Source organism: Kryptolebias marmoratus, linkage group LG12 (assembly GCF_001649575.2).
Source record: "Kryptolebias marmoratus isolate JLee-2015 linkage group LG12, ASM164957v2, whole genome shotgun sequence".
NCBI lineage: Eukaryota > Metazoa > Chordata > Actinopteri > Cyprinodontiformes > Rivulidae > Kryptolebias > Kryptolebias marmoratus.
The window spans coordinates 9,130,055-9,152,034 of NC_051441.1; the positions used below are offsets into that span (position 1 = coordinate 9,130,055).

Consider the following 21,980-nt stretch of genomic DNA (forward strand, 5'->3'; position numbering starts at 1 on the left):
CAAGAGAAGAAAATGACACAAACATGATATCTATGTATATTTAATCCATTCTTCTATAATCTAATAATCCCACACTATCTCCTGATTTATCCAATTTTTAATTTGAAAATTCAGTTGCAGTGTTTTGCAAAACCACCTGAAAAGGCATTGAATAAAAGGGGTAAAAATAGAACTGGAGAGGACGACCCTCACCAAACCTCCCTGAGTCCATGTCCGCTTGTCTGTTTCTTGTTGAGGAAACTGCGTCCATCTCCGTGTCCTCCAGTGCCAAACAGACCAGAAGTGAAGACATTGTTTAGGTTGGTCTTCTATATGCACGACACACCCCTGGGCCAAAACTCAGATGGGCTCGTTTTACTAAGGACAGTAAAAGGTATGTTTATAAGCACAATATTCTTTCGCCCTGAGCTGACACGACACAACCTTACGCAACATGCTTGTCTCCGTCTGAGAGAGGTGGTGTGTTGACAGATGACATGGCATTATACAAACTCTGCAAGAGAAAATGTCATGTTATAACGGTATTCAGTCTTTTTCTTGTTTTTTTTTTCCACATTGAAACAACTTGTAGAGAAGTTTATTTTACTCTAAGTGATATCAAAACTATTTTACACACACACACATTTGTTCACCAAGTTGTCGTTTTCCAACAATCGGCACCACAAGTCATCCACACATCACACCACCAATCAGGACCAGTTTTAAAAGAAACTGCAAAGTTGCCTTCTTTTTTATTTTCAAAATTCTTCCAAAACTGCTTGTCTTCATATGTTATTTGTTATAACATAGTTTGATTAACCACACTTTTGGGTTGGTTATACATGTTAAAAGTTACAATAAAGTGATTCGTTTTATGTAAGTTGTGCTTCTACAAAACATTTAATTAAAAAAGGCCAAACAGATGAGATGATCCCATAAAGGTATGCACAAAGTTAAAGCTGACCATTAGTAAATCCATCAGGTTACAATATATTAACATTAATAATAATAATAATTTGCCACAGCAAACTACTAATTTTATATAAATATAAAAACATATTTGTTTACACTCCTATGCTCTTATATAAGGCAGATTGTAAAGTTGTGTTTATTTTTATCTTAAAGCCTTGGGGGGAGTTCTGTGCTTCGTGGACTCAAAGGTTTGGGGGACAAAGAAGTCCATGAATATATCCGCTACAAAAATAAATGGAGAAAAAAAAAAAGTGTTTCAGAGGGACTTGTACTGAACGGGGAAATTACATACTTGCCATTTTGGTGATGGCTACTGCAGAAAAAAGAGAAACAGAGGCTTGGGAATGTTGACTGGATGTCATAACTTGGACAAATTTACCTCTTGAGAATATATATATATATATATTACTGTGACTTTTATATTTAATGTATCCAACATTTACAATATGTCACTGAGGGTTTTTTGGGATTAGTAATTTGAAATATTAACAAGATTTGCAGTGGAATTGACAAAACTATTAATATATCGTTTTCAGACATGATAAGTTTAGGAGTTTTATTTACAACAATTAGCTCTATAAAGTAAAACTATGATTATCTTATGTGAATCTAACATCCTAATATCACTGCTTCATCCTAAAACAGACCTCTGGGTTGAAGCTGGTAACTGGTTTGATTCGTCTTTTGTTAAATGCAGTCTAGTTTGAATTAATTAAACCAAACTAAATAAATGGAGCACTGGTGGGAACTGTAGCACACCTAAGCAGAACCCAAGAAGATCTGATTCTGCCGCTGTGCTGATTCATACGTGCAGACCTTTTCATCGTGTGTGTTCAGTCAAATGATGAATCCTCCTGGGAAAGCCGTCATGTATGAGCTCATAAAAGCGAACCACCAGTGCAAATGCTGCTGGAGGCATCACACAAGGAGGGCGTGTGTTGTTTACTGCATGATTCAAATCATTTGGACTATTTTAAAACCTAGGACAGCCAAAGAAGGTGAAAGTTAATATGTTCGCATTCTGGAGCAGAAGTGTTGTGAGCCGATGTCAACAAGTGGAACAGCTGCAGAGTCAACCCACCCTCAACTCATAGCTGAACACTGAGCACTTCTCTGATTCTGCTCTCAGTAATATCACAGATGAATATTTATTCAGTGCAGTTCACTTAATCTGTTCATCAAACACGGCATATTTCAGCCACACCCAGGGAGCAATGTATATATATATATATATATATATATATATATATATATATATAACGTGTATTTATTTATTTATTTTATTTTTCCTGACCCCTCGTCTTCTGTTTGCCTGATTACATAAATGTGTTCCCATCGATGACCTCCAGTGTGACAAGCAGCTATCGATTAACCAGTTGGTGATGTGGAGGGCAGCCGGGCAAATGTGAGACTGTTAACACCAAGCAAGCTGCTGAAACTGCTGGAATATTCCTGAACAAATTAATTAATGAGAGTTTTTACAGAAAAACAGACCTAAAGACATACAAACCAACGCAGACATGCTCAAAGTGCAGCTTATTACAAATGTAGTCTGCCAGCTGGTTTATCACTTCGGTTCAAACATCCGTGTTGTAGTCATTTGACAAACTGCCATTAACTCCTGGTGCTTGCCATCCTGAGGATGAGTTACCATGACTTAACTGATCTCCTGTATCATCAGTTAAAAAACTGTCCTTTGTGATTATATTGGCTTGTTAGTATTGACATTTAAAACACAACCTCTTCGATCTGCTGCCAGGTGAGTTCATGGGATTTGTCATGGATTAAATCAGGAGCAACAAAACATTAAAATCTGCCTTTCACATCAGAGCTCTAAGCTAAAATCATATTAGGACAAGAAGAGATGGAGATATCCATTTTGATCAAACATTATGTGTGATCTTGGCCATTAACTCTTGACAGTTGTTGCCAAAGTTTAACATTGTGTGGTGTTTATGTGCTGGGAATTACACTCAGCTGCTATCTGTAAAACTGAGTTAGAGACATTTTTGGGGGTGAAATGGGGTGATCCAAAACGTTAATCAGATGTAGATGTGCATCCAGTGATTACTTTCTGAAAGTTTGAATAAAATCTACACTGAGGTTCATTAGATATTTTGCTAACAAATAAACAGGGTTGACGCCAACAGTTAGTATCAAAGTTTGAAGCAAAGATCTCACATGAAGTGTAGCACTTGGAGTATATGTGTCAGGTATTACCACATCAAATTTGAGCTCAATATCTGTAAAATTGTCATAGTTAAAAATTAGAGCTGTATTTGTTTTTGCTTAGGACACTTAGCACATTGCTCCTAATAAGAATAAAAACACCCTATGGCTTATTTTTTTACCCAGTTAACCCTACAATAAAACGTGATTTGAATGATAAAGTCAGGGACTGATTGTACAGGTGCTTGTAATTTTATTCAATACAAAGCCCCCTTCCTCAGCACATTTTACTCTCCTGCTTTTGTACACCTGCTGCCGTTCATTCAGGAGTACAGTCAATAAATCAATGCTTGTTTTATTTGTCACCATCTCAGACAGAGAGAAACTAAGCATAAAGGGGTGACTGGAGATGCAAAGAGAAGCGCCTCCTAAATCCAAGCTGTTTTCATGAAGGAGATGTGATGCATTCAGTGCCCGGCTGGTCTAATGGAAACAGTGCTGTCCCCTGTGAGCGCGAGTGCAGAGAGATGCTTCTCATCAAGGGTACCTCCATGCAAGTCTGTGCCTGTCAGTGCAAAACAACCGCCATGTAAAAAGAGCCAGACTGCTGAGATGTTCCTTTATATTTAAACCTCTTCTGAAAGTGAAGGGCCCGGAGTAATCATTAACCTCATGATCTTCATTTCAACCTCTGAGGACGCTGTATTTTTAGACAGCCACTGTTACCATACCTTTGTATTATTCTGTTGAAAGAGACGATGAGGCCTTGCTTTCAGATCAGAAGCAGTGATGGATTTGTCATAGATATCAGCAGCACAACAATAAAAACAGCTGCGAAAGTGTATCAGAGGACTAATGAATGTTTTAGTGACAGTAAAAGCTTCACAGTGCCCTGAGGATCAAGTTCCACGGGGGAAAAGTGAAATGGCTTTCTTTCCAATTATTTGATTTATCTACAGGAAGGCTTTTTGTAACCATCCTTGAAATTTGATGAGGTATTGTGTCTGAAACAGGCTGGCACAGAGTTTGACTTTTGTCCAGATTATTTCCAAGCCTGCCAATGTTTAAACGACACAAATAATCCGGGCTTCTGAGAAAATGAAGATGTCATGTGAGCCGTGTTTCCTTTTCAAAGTAATCTCCCAAGCTGGCAGGACAGTGTGTCACATGCACATTCACGACTTAGTGTGAATCTGCATGTGTCTCTGTCTTCATATGAGCAGGTCCAACGTGTTGCAAGTCACAAGAAAACCTGAACCCTGATGTGTAACATCGAACCCTCTATTTAGTGCAAGCATGTCCTTTAGAGGCATGCCGGTCTTCTCTAGTTACTTTTAACGGAAACAGAAAACCAGCCCTGTTTTCAATGGCTCACTGGAGCAGAGATGTCTTCAGTTACAAATATGGGTCGTGAACATCGAATTGATAAGATCTCAGGGGTTTATCAGATCTTTCCCTGACACCACGCGGACGGAAACACACGGTGTCTGTTCCTGAAGTGCACAAACCCTGTGTGATGGTTTGTTTTGAATGAAAGTGTGTGCTATTTTAGGCACTGGTTTTGTTTTGTTGCAGCATCATTTGATTGGATTTAAGCAGATCATGATGATGACCAGATCAACATGTGACAGTACCCATGTTTTATCTCGTAGAAGAGAACTTCTCATCATGCCAACCTTGACCTGGTTTTATTTCCTCTCCCTGAAGAGTTTCTAATCAGAAGTCACATGTTGTTTCCCGCAGAACGTCTGTGGTATTGTTTTCCTTATCGCAGACCTGCTTAAACCAACCATAAGCCACCTCTATAATCTCAGGACAAGCAGGATAGGAGAGAAAATTGTGTTGTGACGTAAGGAATAATCTTCTTGTTGGGACAAAATGTGTTCTGAGCAGAATAAAGAAATCACTTTATAGAAACACCACTGTCTTCTTTCTGCAGACAAAAAGTTGGTTAAAAGAGAAATGAGGTCTGATGAATAGTTTTTGTGTTTTACTGACTAATTCAAACAAAAAGTTACCTTTAATTTAAAGTGAAATTGCTTAACGTCTGATTAATGGACTTTTAAACTCTACATGTATAGTAAAAAATATGATTTTTACAGAAGCATACTTGGACAACCCATCATGGAACTTCTTCCTGTCTATATATTTTGAGTCTCACTTAGACATGAAACTCAGTATCAGCGTCCCACAAACGAATGGCGGAGAGGTCACCGTTGCAGCAAAGATTCACTTGTGCGATTTGAAGCTGGGGAGATAATCTCACCTGGAAAATAAAGAAGATGATATCGACCATCTGCTTCATCTGGTGAGGATTTGATTGGCTCGGAGCAGCGGAGCGGAGCCACCAGGGTCATTAGGCCTCTCTGGTGTCCCGTTCCGCGGGGTGCCAGGCTCAATGTCACCAATGATTGGATCCTCTAATCTTGTTCTGCGTTAATTAAATCTAAAGTGGGGTGGAGTGAGGATTGCATTCACTTTATTTTGCGTCTCTGTGTTGGTACAGGAGTGTGTGTTTGGTTACGACTCCTACAGCCTGATTCCTGGGGTTAATATTTATAGTTATAAAATCTGGAACTATTTTTGTTTTTTTGCATTATTTGTTCTTAGATCTGCAAGTTATTGGTTCTAAAAGCAAGTCATTTAAAATCATCCCCTGGAAAACAAAAATGTGTGTGGCAATTTTTACAGCTCTTTTTTTGACAAGTTTTCAGTGAATTTGGATTTTATGAACACATTTTACCCTTTTGGCGACATTATAAGACATTGAAAACGTGCTATTGTAAGAATAATTTATCATCAAAGAACTACAAACAATACATCAAGTTTTGCTTTTATTCACCAAGAAAATGACTTATTTTACTGATCAAGTAAAAACTTTTATCTACTATGGGCTGTATTAAACATTGCAGTTGTTTAGATGTATTACCTAAAGACTTAAAGGAATGCTTATATATCATTTAATAAATGGAAAAATGTTCTACTCAGACAAATAAACTTCAGCCATCTCAAATTGTTATGTTACCCCAATTAAATCTGAATGAAAACCATTTGGTAATACTAATTCTGATTAAAAAATACCACAATAATGTGTTGATGTTGACAGGAAATATAAAATGTGTTTAAAAAAAGCAACAGAAAAATGCTAAAGAGCAAAACAGCCACAAAGGCTGTGTATTTTTAAAAACTGCCACAGGATAAAAAATATGTTGTCTTATATTTTTTATTGTTATAAAAGCAACAGAGGTTTGATAGTCAGGGTTTACATTACTCTGGAAACACACAGAGAGATGTAAATTCAGGATCCGCACTGAAGCAGTCATCGCCGGTTGCTAAGGTATCATTCCTGGCTCTGGAAACCACTCTACCCACAGGGTGCTGATGTGCTGCACATTCAGTGGAAAGTGGAGCTCCATTCACATAAAGACGAGCTCCATTCATAAAAAAAAAAAAAAAAAAAAAATGTTGAACAACATCCAGTTTGCAGTTCGGGTCTCTGAACACAGAGCCAGCTGTTGTGCTGGAAACAAACACGCTGGTCCTCAAATTAATGTGAGGGCTGTAAATCTCTTGGAAAAACAAATACACGATTATCTCTCCTGTCACCTGATAAGTGCTGTTATGTCTCAAGCCTCAGGTGTGAATTTGTGTAATTAAATGGATGTAAGTTTAGGTCTGGAAAAAGAACAATCCGAAGACGGCGATCTTCTGATTTATGATGCAGGCGACACAATATGGCATTTTGGGTGACATCAGCAGACATAAATAAGCAGGATACTGTCTGGCATTGTAGCGTCCGAAGCAGCTGTTGTCGTTGTTAAGTGTTTGAATATAGTGGCTGGCTGGTTCGGTGATAACCTTTATCACCCAAGGTCTGGACAGAGTTCAGAGGTGTCCATCTCTCCTCAGCTGTCTTTATAAGCACTTCTCAAGTATCCTCTTTAAATTCTCCAACCTTGATCTAATTGTAACACACGGGGTCTACTTTATTTATTTATCCATGAAAGGATGTTATTTTTGTAGGCCTTTATTATTTCTTGGATGTGGACTAAATATGCCAGGGAATTTAAATATTCCACTTCACCTTTGCAAAAATAATCAATTATAACTTTGTTGCAAGTACACCTTCATATGCAAGTGGCACAAAAGGTGCTCAGACAGACTTTGTTTAAGTTACTGAGGCTAACTTGCTGATGTACCTTTATTATAGGCTGTCATATACCTGAGAGATAATAAGCATAGAGTAGCCTAGGTATCACTTCCTGGATCCTGGTGTATTTGTCCAGATCCAAAGCCAAAAGCTTAAAGGTCAGGTGCATGAATAGATGTGCAGTTACTAACATAGAAATAGCAGTGTGATTGCAGGTCTGTAAGTGTGCTCTGCTCAAATGACAATGTGCAAACAGTCTCAGAGTAATGATGATGATGTATTTGTATGAAAAGGGAGTAAAAAAAAAACGTGAACAGTGAAGCAAATCAATAAACTGTCAGCACACAAACACACACTGTACAGTATAACTGCAGGGAAGCTGCCATGATGAATGTCTTTTCTTTTTTTTAATGCTTCTCAGACCACACATCCCAACCATGATTAAATACACATATTGTCTTTCAGCTGGACAGGGGGATGGAAAAAGCCTGAATCCCATCCAACATATTTTACCTGCTGGATTCTCCTCCTTCTCCGCTGAGAGTCATGGGACTCCCAGCTGTCAGAGATGAAGCCAACACGAGAGTCAGTGGGTGGGTGTGTTTGTTTCTATCAATTGTTATATACTATAATAGTTCAAATTCTGAACCTGGACTTTATGTAGGCAGAAAACCCCCCAACAAAAACTCTTTGGCACAACACTTTATGGTAATTTATGGTAAAAAATGTAAAATATTAACAGTACTCATTGTAATGTCATGAAGACCAGTCCAAACAAACAACCAAAAAACAAACAAAACAGTTGCATAAAGTAAACAAAATTCCCACTTTTCTTCTCATATCAGTGGTAAATGTGTCCTTAAATTAAAATTTATAAACAAAATTTGTGAATGGCTGCTAACTACCATGTGTGTTTGTTTACCTGCAGAAACAGCCGAAGTGACTGAAAATAGAAAAACAATGGAGACGTATTTGGAAGAGCTGTTTGGGTCTAAGAAGTCTGACAATTTAAGTATTTACACTCAGATGTATTGAGTAAAGTATGCAGGTTTCTTAAAACTATTTACAGTGAAATAGACTTTCAAATGGTATGCATTTCACTTGTTTTTCTGAAGAAAACAAACAAACAGATGAGACAAATTTGTTTGGGCGTGCTGTGAAATGCTGCTCTTCAAACATTTCAGACTAAAATTTGCTGTTGTCTCCTGTAATTTTATAACAGATTCATTCTTATATTTCGAGCTTTTCTCCTCAATTCAACAACTGTGCAATTCCACCACATTCATTTACCAACACAGACGAAGGCCAGCCTTATGTATGTCAGCCATGTGGTTTTTTGGTGGATTCAGCGAAATTCTTTGTGCATACCTGCATTTAAAAATTGCATAAACTGCATCATTTGATATAATTCAGGATTATCAATATAACAATATTTTATATTTATATTTATAGTACCTTTAAAGGAATTTTGAAAATAATAGAACTCAAATTGGTTTGCATCAATACTAAAGTCATTAATTTTTTGTGTGTGGAGGGTAGGTTGTTATAACTGCAGCACGCCGCCAGCTGCTCGACCTCTGTCCTGTACTATAGCTATCCTGAACCAGACCAACAACTAACTTGTGATCTGCAAACTTTAGAAGCTTAACAGAGTAGAGTGAGGAGATGCAGTCATTAATATACAAGGAGAAGTGCAATGGGGTAAACACACACCCTGAGGGATGCCTGTGATGATTGACATGTTGAGAGTGAGCTTCTGTCTATATGTTAAGAAGTTAGTAATCCAAACATTGGGATGGTTAGCTTGAGCAGTTATATAATGAATAAGAATATTAATTTTAAAACAAGTAACAGAGTTGGATATACCTCAGTTTGATGAAAGAACCCAGATCACTACAGAGGTTTCTTTGTAATTAGCCCTTAAAATACACAGCTGTGTGTCAAATGTTTAAAAAGTAAACTGTCCACTGTACTTTTAATACTTGTTTGCTTGCCTCCATGTTTGGTTCCACCACCCAGAGGCTGCTGGCACACAAATGCGGCACATTTCTTTGCTCGGCCTGGTCACCATTTCTGCAGCAGCAGCAGGATTACTTAAGAAGCATTGCAACACGATCAGCTTTAGTGCTGCAGTTTAAAGGACAAGTCCGTATAAGTGTTTTGCCCCCGTGACACAAGCCTTCATCAGTCATCCTGCTGCCATCATAACGTGGCCTGAGAGCAGCGCGTCTTCACTGTGCCATCAGACTGACCACTGGACTTATGCAATAGCTATCTCGTCACAATTATATAATTGCCTAAGTCAATGGGTTTTTTTTTCTATTTAAGAACCACTGTGATGTTTTTTTTTAAGTTTATATTTGATTTGCATCTTTAGATAAAGACATGATTGTTTTTAATTCTACATATGAAGCATCTCCAGTTTTCAACAGTAGCAGAGGACGTGTTGCAGCAGACCTTTGCTTGGGCCAAATGTATTGCTTCTGTGAGTTACATGAGTGTAAAAACCACCATCATCCACATATATCAAGATTTTTTTTTTGTTTTAGCTTCAGAAAATGTAATACTGAAGCACTGACACGGACTGCACTGCTGGTGTGTCTGCCAAATTTATCATCATTACTTGGAAGTAATTAAAAGCAAAGAGTGTAAAAGTCACATCACGTCTCTGTCAGATGGTGACAGAAATCAAAGCAGGGGTCATCTGTTTTGTTTGTAATGACACACACATCTCCATACTAAAATTTGTATTTACAATGAAAAAAAATTTAATATTTCTTCTTCCATTTTTTTTATATGTGATGTACAACATTAACGTCAATGACCCTGCTTGATGACTTCGGCAGCACACCTCGGACATGAAGACACTTAAGGCAAGCCAGACACATTCAGTATAGAACAGCTATTAATAAGGTGACGCTCTGCAGATGTGCCGAACATTAATGAGACGTTTTATGATAGTCTTTTTTATACATATATCTTAAGGAATGATTTAGTCCTGACATGCTTCCTCCTCAGAAATAAATACGTCGATGATTTTATTACCTTCTAAAATCACGAGTATAAACCATCTTTGACTGACAGTCATTGAGATAAACCAGTGCTGTTTCTGCTTTAATAAACTTTGACAGGCAGGAGGAGATAAGATACACATTTATTTGGTCATTTCACAGCCTGAGGCATGAAGTGTCGGAACTTTCGGAACCTCTTAGCTTTATGTTAGTTTTATTTTATTTTATTTTTTCAAACAAAAGAAGATTTATCAAGTAGTGGTGTGTCCCTTTATTGTGCTGGTGAGTGGCTCTTGTTTATGTTTACCTAATTAATCTGAAGGTCAAGCTGATGAGTCCGTGGTTAATGAACCAGTTCAGAGGAATTCGCCAAAGTGACGTCATCAGGACCATTGACAGGAGCTTGCTGGCCAACACACGGCAGTCAATTTCTTTCAAACTGTGCTCTCAGCAAGGACTGAAAAACCAAAGTGTTCCTCATTTAAACACCATTACCAAGGAGTATTGTAGAGGTATTATTGAAAAGGATCATTTCTTTTGAAAGGAAGCTGGAAACAATTTTATTGCAGGCATTTCTTGTAAACAAAAATTGAACAAATTTGTTTTTCTCTCTCTTTTTATCACTAACAAAACAAAATATTTTCTACTCCTATGTTTTTGAAATATATCGAATAGGTGAATAAAAAAAAGACTATATGCATATCTTTTTTCTCCTAAATTTGTTCTTTGTGGCATTTTCATTGGCTAATGTGGAAAAAAGCCAGAGGCAGCATCCACTTCCCATGTAGAAACAAATCAAATCGGCTCGCTGCCTCCCTGCGGATGTGTTTGATCAATCAGTCTGTGTAGGAAGAACGCAACAGCGAATGGAAAAAAGCTAAATTTGCAGACAGATGTGTCATACTTCCGACATATTGTCATTGATCACTTGCATTGATGACTAACATTTTGTGCATATTAATGCTGAATGGGGAAAGCTTGTAGTCATTCACATGATGCGAGCTGCATTTCGTCACTGAATCACTTTGTTGTGCGATGTGTCCATGTGGTGCTGCAGACACATCACTATCTAAAATCTATTATTTCTGATGACAATCTCTGGAAACGATTTAAGTGTGAGATTAAAAATCAGCTGATGGTAATATTGCTTTTGAATTCAAGATTGAAATTAGAGAAATGCCTTTTTTTTTTTGCAAAAACGCAGTGTCAACAATTTTGAACTGAATTGTTAGAATAAGAAAACCAAAACTGAGCAGCTATGCTGAAGTGGTTGTTTTTTTGGCATACTGAAGAAATCTCAATGTATTTCTATGAGGAAAATGTTCTTAAATGAAGTTAAATAATTTAAAAGTATAAAAGTTACAAACACTAAAACTCATAACATACTATCCAGCCCAACGTTTTGCTAAACAAATGTTAAAATAGCACAAAGCGTGCAGAATACTGAAACAGCATTCACACAATTAATCGTACTGCATTCTGCTCCATCTAGTTGAACCCATCAACGCCTTTCTTTAGGACAATCGAGAGTGCAGAATTTGGTGATTTTCCATAGTTTATTGAAGGAGTCTAAGAAAAGCGAACGAGACGTTCTTTCCATTGGTGTCATTGAAAATGACTTCCAGCAGAGCAGACTGATGTTATACAGGACCTATTGAGATTTTCACAGAACCGAAGCGAGACAGTTTAGTGAATTATAGACAATGCCGTGAGCCAGGAATTTAGGCCAAAATTCAATAATAAAGTAGCAGCAACATGTGTCACAAAAGCTTTCACTACATTCCAGACATCAACAACATGAGCCGAAATGAGAAGACGGCACAATTATTTCCACAGATGCACACACAGCACTGTCATAAAGTTGTTTTAATGATGCATTAATGTCAGGGTGATTTTCATTGTTTTATTGAAAAAAAAAAACATACATAAATAGTTTTCAGTAACTGCATTATTGTTGTACAGTGTTTGGAATATAATTTACAAAAGATTTGTTTTTTGTAAAAAAAAGCAGCTGTACAATCTGGTTTCTGCAGAAAGGTGGGAACAAAGTAAAAAAATAATAACCTAAAACAGACAGTGTTCTGATGTCCGCTGACGAATCCCAAGAAAGCCTAGAGTAAGCTAAACCCTTTGTAAGTAAAGTAAAGTAAAGTAAAGTGTTGTCCATCACTGTAGGATCTTTGATTGTGACTGCAGCAATAACTATCACTCTTGATCTTTAATAATACAAAAAACAATCCAGAATCAGAGTGCTGAACCAACAACACCCGGATTAACAAGTCCAAATTTTGCACATATTACAAACACTGGTGTTTAAGTAAAGAATGTAAAATGAAGTCGAATAATGTAGTGTTTAATCGGTCAACCACTGTTAGATGAGGAAGAGAAATCAGGTTTTCTATCATAACAGATGAATCAGTGTGGTTTCACAGAAGTACACAGAACTTAATAAAAGGGTTTCTGCTCCTCTTGGGGAAAAGAAACTTCAGATGAGGAAGAAAGTGCACCGAAGCTTTAGAAAACACACCTTAATCATGCTTGTCTACAGCTAGAAATAACACTAAATGATGCATCTGCAAAATTTTAAAAAATAATAATACAGTTTGGCTCTGAGATTTCTGTTTATACAATATGTAACTTAGCAGCACTTATCGTCAACATTCATGACCTTAGCTCGGGATCGAGCGTCCTATCTCTTCCCACCACGGAACCGTGTATTGCACATTAAAACACAAAAACCTGTAAGAGGTGCCAGCAATCTGCATTAAAGATCCTAATAAATGTTTCTACTTTCTGTGAGATCTAATGCAGTGTGTGCTCAATCAAATCCAAACCACCTGAGTTCCTCCGCAGGGACTGAAACTTCTGTTAAGGCACACGTTGCAAAAGATTCTGCACATAAATGATAGGTTGAGGAGAGTAGCATATTCATAGTCTGTGCAAAAAAAAACCATATAATCACAGCAGGAGGCCGACACAGTTAAGAAGACTTTAGAAAGTTTGCTAAGAGACCAGCTCATTTGCAAAAAATACCCTCCTTTTAGGTTGGTATTTTAGGTTAACGGGTTTTTAAATAAGATCCTTTATAATAAAATAATAAAAAATATATTAATTTCTATTTGCTTTATAGTCTTTTTTAAAACCTTGGGTTCAAAAGAATTATTTTGCAAACATGTGTGACATTTCCATGTGACAAAACAGTTCATTGGGTTCAGGACAATTAATGCAAAAGTGCAAAAAAAAAGATTCCTTTTCTGAACCAAACCTGTAATCACACTAAAACATTTTCCATCAAAATCTGAAAACATTCAAAGAAACTGACTGCTCTGTGTGATGGCGTGCAACTCACTGCATTCCTGTGGCTCCATGCAAGCAGCTAATTTATCACCAAATTCATCATAACTGTTATTTGATTGGTGTTTTGTGCATAGACTGCCGCATGAAGAAAGTCCCACTTAAATCTTCTTCAGCCTCCCCTGCAATATTAAAAAATAATGATTGAGCTAAATTTAAAGTAAATTTCAGCCCACCCTGTGGTTCTTTACACCTGCAGTCATATTTCTGATTCTGCCGTCAAGGGTCTTGATTCTAAAGGCAAAGAATCCAGGTTGCATTCAGAGTTTGACACCAGATCTGTGCTTGTGTCGTCGAGCGGAACAACCTCAACGTCCCTCATCAACCTGTTTTCCACCTCCTCAAACTCCTCCTCCATCTCAGCTTTTTCGAGCGCCACCTCGTTCTCGTAGCAAAAGGAGTTCCCCACGCTGGAAGCGTCGGACTTCCTCTCGGCCAGGTCTCTGGCGCTACAGGACGGCGTGCTGGGCACTTCGTAGGTGTTGTCAAAGCGAGAGTAGTCCACTTTGTAATAGTTCTTTTCTTCAAAGAGCACTGGCTCGAAGCGGTAACCCCAGAGGATCTCGCTGGCCACATAGGAGCTCCGACACTGAGTCGTCATGGCCGTGGCCTCGACCATGCCCTCGAGGATCACCACAATCTCAAACTCTGATGTTTCCAAGTCCTGTTTGCTCATCTCGTAGAAAGGACTGTCCTCGTCAATCTCATGCACGATGGTGATAGGAGACACCAGGAAGATTCTGTCGATGCCGCTATCAAAGCCCACATCGATGTCTACTTGATCCAGAGGGATGAACTCTCCCTCTGCTGTGGTGCGGGACTTGAGCAGCTGGGCCCTCACGTGGGCCTCAACCAGGTGACTCTTCCTCAGGTTCCCCACCCGCCACATCAGGCAAAGTTTACCATCTCTCATAGCTACTGTGGCATAATGGCTGAACACCAGGGTCTCGTTCCTCTTCTTAGGCTTTGCCATCTTGGCCATGACGGCACCAATAATAAAAGCATCAATAATGCATCCCACAATGCTTTGAAATACCACCATGAAAACTGCAACAGGGCATTCCTCGGTCACATAGCGATACCCGTAGCCAATTGTGGTTTGGGTCTCGACTGAAAATAAAAAAGCAGCCGTGAAGCTGTCCACATTGGAAACACAGATTTGAGTCTCGTTCTCCAAGTCCCCATAACAGAGGGCCACAACCCAGAAGACGAAGCCAAAAAACAACCAGGACAATAGGAAGGAGAGGCAGAATACCAACAGCATCCAGCGCCAGCGGATGTCCACGCAGGTGGTGAAGATATCTGCCAGGTAACGCTGGCCTTTTTCACTCATGTTGATAAACTGCACATTGCAGTGGCCATCCTTGCTGACAAAGCGGCTCTGACGCTGCTGCTCTATGTGTCCCTTGTTGACGTTGCCATTCCCGTAGCCATTCGGAACAGCAACGGACGCCAGCTTCATGCCATCTTCCTCCGAGGACACAATGCTGTAACGGTGGCTTCGCAGGCTCCCCATCGCTTCCACCTGAGGGGGCTGGGCCACTTCTGCTTTGGAAAACAGTCTAAGTTTTTGGTAGAAGCGTTGGAGAAACAGTTTTGAATGCTCCAGTGGACAAACTCAAGGAGAAAATGTGGACAGCAGGACTTGAGCCTGTAGGAAGGACACTGGGCCTGCGCTTCTGTGGCAGTGCTGTGCACCGACTGTGAGGGCAGCTCACTCCTCTCTGACGCTGGCTTTAAACCTCATCAGTGAACTGAGCTATGGAAATAAAAAAAAAAACAAAGAGAAAGAACAGCTTTTAGGTAACTGTAGAACAGCATGTGTGTGTGTTACATACTGTATAAATAATATTTGTGCATTAAAACTTCTTGACACATTTCTTCCATTTAAACTATGTATGCACATTATTAAAGAGGCCATTAAATGCATTAAGTCTTATTTATGAGATATAAATTAAAATATGATTTGACCACTCAGCTTGTAAAGAAATAAAAATCGTCTCAATCCATCGAGTTGCTGCAAAAAATACAGTCCAAGCAGCAGCTCTGTGCAGATGTGTCTCTGAACTCTGCACAAACATATAATGTAGATTAAGTTGCACGTCTGAGAAATGTAAAGCACATTTAGTCGTTGTTCTGTTTCATCTAATTAGCCATTTCAATTAGAAAACTGAAAAGAGCCAGTTAATGAATCAGTAACCTTGCTTTATGTGTAGCAGAACAACAAGGACAGCCGGATCAGAAAAGGTATTGACTTGTAGCGTGAGAGGTCCATTAAAATACAACACCACAGGCTACAGGAGGCCACAGACAGCCTGATATGGTCCCGTAGCTCCAAAATAACCCCACACCAACTTTTTAACTTAAACCACGTGAGTTTAGATTCATTTTTGAATCATTTCCACTTGAACCCCAAAGATAAAGGCCTTTTTTTCGTATATATAGGGATTACTTATATTTTAAACTACAGCAGACAAGTCCGGTTTTCAGTCTTTTTTGTTTCACGAGTTAAGCTTTTTTTTAAAATTATTTTAGGCATATTAAATTGTGGAAAGATTCAGAGGTCACACTGGATGTGCAGGTCTCCCAAAATCAGCTTTTGTTTTTTCCTCAACTAAAGATGCCACAGCTGGACGGAGTGGAAAAAGTAACCTGCCCTTCATACTGGGAAAATAAAGCTTCATTTGTTCTCATTCTCAGTGCATACTTTTATTTAAAAAATATATAAACATTAGCCAAGTGCTGACATATTTTTAGTGGCAAAGACCTAAAAAAAATTGCCACAAACTAAAATAAGTTTATCTCATGAGAATGCTCACCATTCAGTCAGTTTTTGTTTACTGAGTCATCTGTTGTTCTGTGGTCCTCAAATAAGCAGAGATATATCGGCACAAATCCGGCGTCTAACTTTAAGATTTAAACCACATCTGCCATCAGCTCCTGTGCTTGCATCGTGTGCTTCTTGCTCACACTACATCACTCCACTTATTACAAGTTGGAGGTTTGTGCAGTCTGTGATTGTTTGTTTTGCATATGTGCTCACAGTAAGAGCCAACAGCTGAGGCAGAAGGAAAGTGGTTATATAAAGCTGCTCTATTTTTTTATTATTTCATAAATCAATAACTATGTAAGTCATTCAGCAGAAGGAACATTTGAACAAACACCTTAAAACACTTTTATTTTGCAAATATATAAACTTAAGAGCCGTTTAATTGACTTTTTGAATCTGATTTTTATAGATGTTTTATTCTTTAGTTTGAAAGATTAGAAAGTTGTTTTTTAATCTCCATGTTGCTCATATATTATGACTTTATAATTTATTCAGGTTAAGGAAAAGTAGCACAGAACATTACGTCTACACTGTGCAATCTATAAATTAGATGCAACTAGAATAAGGCTATAAATAAAACAATAACACAAATAAATGTTTTGTGTAAATAAAATATAGTTAACTACACTTTGTATATATGAAATCAATTTGTTGTTAGCTTTTTAAAATGTCACTGCACATCTGTTCATGCACACTGTTAAACTTCCAAAATATGATATTCCACCTACCTGTTGGATTCTGGAGTTCACATCTGATCTTGTCCTGCTGAGTTCAACTCCAGCCTGCGTCTTTCTTTACTTTTATCCTCTCAGCTCGTTTGGTCTTCTCTGCTGGAGCTTTGAACTCTGCCATAACCCTCTGCAGCGATACTGAAGGAGATAGTTGTGGCAGCAAAGACGACACTTAAAAAAAAAAAAAAAAAAATGCTTAACCACGCCCCCCTGAGGCGGATGAGCCAATGAGAAGCAGGAGCGCCTGTTTCAGCATCTGATGCCACAAATAAGTTCTTTTTTTATGTCACTCAAATTTTTTTTTTTTATTTGAGTGACAAACAGGCTATGCTGTGCTGTACAGGCTATGCTTTAAAAAAAGAGACTTTGGACAATGAACTTGTATTTTCTTTTTCTTTTTTTTTCCTAAGTTTGCAAATAAATTGAGGTTGAAAAATGCACAGACTTTTTCATTCACCGTGTCTGCAAGTTGAACACAGGGTGGCGCAATCCAGCTTCAAAGAGAATAAAATGAACTTTAGTGCAATGCCGAAATGTCAAAGTTAGCGTGAATAATGTAAAAAAAAAAAGATCTTAAAAGAGCCACAAACTATTTTATATAACTTTATTGAACTCATTTTGTGGTCACATATATAGTTGATCACATACAGAAAACAAACACGCACATCAAAGTAAAAACATTACAAATAAATTTGCATGTAAAATATTTTAAAGCCCTAACATGTCATTCCTAAAAAGCAGCCTCAAGTGAACAGTTCCTATGCATTTTAATGTATGGAATGATTTTCTACAAGCAGGTCTGCAGCATCATCTCCTCATAGATATTGACGTTGACCTGACAGCCGTGTCCATTTCTCATGACTGGTGGTAACTGTGAACTCCCCTCTGCAGGGTGTTTCATTCTGTCGTGGGCCTCTGCACTGAGCATGGGCACTGACGCCCAGTTGGTCTCATTAAACAGAGCGTAGTTCACCTTGTAGCGCTTCTTGCCCACTCTCAGCATGTTCTGGAAGCGCTGGCCCCAGCGGATGTCGGCCGGTGTGTAGGATGTCCGGGTCTGGTGGAGAATTCCTGTGGAGTCCCCAGTGTAGGTGAACGAGACCACCAGCTCAAAGTTCTCCTCCGGCAAGTCATCGGGGCCCAAACTGTATAAGGGACTCCCCGGCTCCAGCTTGTGAATAATAGTGGATGGTGTGGCAAGGACAATGTCCCGGTTCTGGATGTCCAAGTCCTGGTATGACATCACAATAGAGCCAAGCGGCTGCTTCGTGTAGCGGACCAACTGGGCCCGGGCAACCCCCTCAAGAATGTGATTACCCCTGAAATCCCCAAGGCGCCACGACAGACACAGGACCCCATTTCGCAGGTTGACCACAGCGCACCTGCTGAAGCCCACTGTCTGAGCCCTCTTACGAGCGGAGGCCATCTTAGCCACGACAATGCCAATGACAAAGGTGTCGAGGAGACAGCTAATAACATCCTGAATCGTTACTACAACAATAGCCACCATGCAGTTCTCCGTCATTCCCCTGAAGCCATAGCCAATCGTTGCTTGGGTCTCCATTGAAAACAAAAAAGCTCCGGTGAAGCCCCGTACGTTTGCCACACAGAGCGTCTCTTCTGGATTTGTAAGATCTCCGTGTACGTGGGCAATGAGCCAATAACAGAGACCAAAAAAGAGCCAAGAGAAGATGTAAGAAAGGGAAAAGATAAGGAGCATCATCCTCCAGCGGACCTCTACAAGAGTAGTGAAGATGTCCACGAAGTACATGCTCCAGTCTCCAGGGCCCTTCTGAAACGCCACCAGGATCCTGCCGTCTTTCTGCATGTAGCGAAGCCCCCGCCATTCTTTTCCAGTTTGCCTGCGCAGCGTGTGAACTGTGGTGTAGTAGGTGTCAATGACCTCCTCTCTTCTTTCGGTGCTCATTTTGATGAGGATGACCTCTCAGGCTCCTGTGGAAAAAGAAAACGATGGATAAAAATAAACATCAGGAGGTCAGGTTTATGTGAATGTCATTAAAGTATATTATGGATAACATATTGTTATACGTAACAGGTGTACAATCACGTTTCTTTTTTTTGAGTGTCAGATTTTGTAAAATATTAATTTGCTAATAACTTTTTTTGTTTGCTTTGCTTTTTCTTTTTTCCATGCCATGGTTAAGTCTTTTACAGTTTTACATCAAAGTCCTTTAAACGTTCCTGCTACTCGTTTTTGCACAACATTGACCGAAGACTTTAAAGCCTTTAAAAGTTTTTGTGAGTGTATTTTACATATTTGACCTTGACTCACAAACAAGATTAACTATGGCCTTGGGTCAAAAAAAAAAGATTTCCAATAATACAAAACCTCTTTTTCAATCACTTTGGCTTATCTCTTTGGTTTTAAATATTGGTAAAGTCGGCCGTCTTCCAGATGTGACCCAGTTAAACAACAAAAAAGGGAACAGAGAGTATTTCTTTGCACTGCACAGACGATTACTTATCTTAGAGGAAATGATAAAAGGTCACAGACATCTACCTAATTCTTGTTATGCACCACAGAGTCTCAGTAATTAAGCCGTTACTAATCCTCATGATAGTAAATTATTAGCCTGCAACCACTTTTAACAGCTTTCGCCTCCAAATCTTACCTGAAGTGTCAAACTTTAACCACCTCGTGTTTTTCCAGGAACACAAACATCAGAAGGACATTAATATTACATTATCACGCTGTACTTCAGGATTATGACAGTTGCCTAACCTCAAGTTTATGTTAAAGTGTAGGACTCAGTCTTTTACTGATCAATAATAATAAGGCATGTCCCTTCCTGTCAGCCTTTATAACTTAATTGAGCTGGGTGAGAATGTGTGGCTAATATTTATCTCAGTTTATCTTGAATGGTTTATCAAGAGTTCTAATTTTACACCTACTGTGGTTTCATTGTATAACCGAACAATTGGAAAGAGAAAAAAAGTCTGGTTATATCACAACATAATAAAACATAATAAAATAATAAACATAATAAAATTTCACGCAACAGTGCCAAGTGTTCCCTTCAGTCCAGACATGATGTTTTAGTGGTCCAAGTAGATTACTGTCAGTGGACAAGTATTGCAGGAAAGTCAGTAAAAGTGTTCTGAGACCAAAAGAGTCTCTAAAATATATACTGTATTGTGAAAATATATCATACTTTTAGAAACATAATTCTTCAAAGCAGCTCTTTTTATGACTTCCCAAAACAAGGTAAGACAAAGCAAAAAAAATAAAAATGAAGTCGTTTTACGTTGAATATTGTACTAAAGTATAACTGCAAGTCAGGATCTCACACAGAAATAAAATTCACCCAAAAAGAACAAGTTATCAGGTTAACTTGCACTAAAACCTGGATATTTCTTGATGCATAAGCTTTCGAGTTTCGGTGATAGCGTGTTTGCTGTATGTCGGTGGACAAGGATAATGGGGTCAAAGAAAAAGGTCGACTGGGTCAAACTGTCCAGCCTGGAGCCTGAATGACACAGAGCTGAAACGAACAGGTGGAATTACCAACAACACTCTTATTTGATAAAGTAGGATGGTTTAAGCTTTCATTTTGAAAATCTTTTGTTGTGTATTTGCTTTCTGGCCCTCATTTTCCTTTTCTTTTAGATTTGCTTGTTTTGTTCCCTTTGTTGTATCTTTAATTATACAGATTTTTCATTTTATATACTTATCTTACCTTGTCTTTCTGCTGAGCTTTGAAGGGGACAACAATAACAACAACAACAAGCAATGATTTATGATAATGAAAGCAAAGTGAGTTTGAGTCTCCACCTCAGTCTCATATAAACTTTTCTACTCTAATTAGTACTACAGGTATTTTAAAATTACCCATTATGTTCAGAACAGGAGGCCAATTGTTTTTGTTTTCTGTACTTGTCGACTTGTGTTGTTTAGTGTGTTTGTGCATTTTTAAAGTCGTTACAAGTCTACTAAGTATCAAGTAGAATCAGGACAGAAAGCAACAAGCATTTTATAACAATATCAAGAATTTTCTTTTTTTTTACTTTTTAATATTCATTCATTATTTTGTTATTAAGTTAGTTAATGAAGTTTCCTTTAACGTCCCACAACAAATATTTAAATGCTCTACTTACTTCAGAGCAGAAATTCGACTGAGTCAGGTGTCACAAATGTCCATAAGTCCTTCTGGGCATTGGACTATGTGCAGCCCAGCTTAAAGTAACCTTCTAATGGCTGAAGAACATGACATTGTTGGGGGCTGGACTGGTCCCGAGGCAAAGTCCCACTTTTTGTCCTGATAGAACAGCATTCATTTCCTTCTGAAACCTTATTGGACAACTTGGAAGGATTTATGACTTATGGAAGATTTTAGAGGTTCCTCAAGACAAAAACAACCAAATGCCCTCTGCTTGTCCCCAGGTGATGAAATAAGATGTTTTACAATCCACGAGATAACAGAAAATACACCGATTATTCAGCAGGCTATTTTTAGGCACATCTATTTCAGCTATTTCTCTTCTAACGCCAATAGATTCATGATTCATTAGACAGAAAGTTAACCTTTGTTCAATCAAGTGTAAACGTTTATATTGGCTAAAGGATTTTGCTTTGTCTCAATTTAGCTCTGATAAGACAAGATCACAAGATCACACCTGAGCCGCAGAGACGACGTGCTAACTTTTAAACCACATTTATTGCAGCTATAAGAGCGTCGAAAGTTGTTGCAGAGAGGTCAACAGCACCAAAGCAACCTTGTTGTGGTTTGTCTGAAACTATGCTTTTTAAATGGGGGGGGGGGGGG

The 21,980-nt window shown here is 38.5% G+C and overlaps 2 protein-coding genes across 3 annotated transcripts in view; both read right to left on the minus strand.

The window, feature by feature from the left end:
• Positions 1-12,187: 12,187 nt before the first annotated feature.
• LOC108241242 (inward rectifier potassium channel 2-like) lies at positions 12,188-17,335 on the minus strand. The gene is made up of 2 exons (XM_017425260.3): positions 17,194-17,335; positions 12,188-15,394 (listed from the first exon to the last, which is right to left on the minus strand). Exon 2 carries the CDS (start codon positions 15,149-15,151, stop codon positions 13,835-13,837), a length of 1,317 nt encoding a protein of 438 aa, XP_017280749.1. The 5' UTR covers positions 15,152-15,394; positions 17,194-17,335; the 3' UTR covers positions 12,188-13,834.
• A 469-nt stretch (positions 17,336-17,804) lies between these two features.
• Positions 17,805-21,980, minus strand: part of LOC108241345 (inward rectifier potassium channel 16) — a 5,344-nt gene continuing 1,168 nt past the window's right edge. The window contains exons 1-2 of one of the 2 annotated variants that reach the window (XM_017425417.3): positions 21,313-21,971; positions 17,805-19,149 (exon numbers count right to left, since the gene is read on the minus strand). In XM_017425417.3, the coding sequence (XP_017280906.1) occupies positions 17,984-19,123 (1,140 nt within the window). In that variant the 5' untranslated portion in view covers positions 19,124-19,149; positions 21,313-21,971 and the 3' untranslated portion in view covers positions 17,805-17,983. Of the gene's footprint in view, positions 19,150-21,312; positions 21,972-21,980 lie in introns of those variants that run through there. The other variant, XM_017425419.3, reaches the window with a different exon arrangement.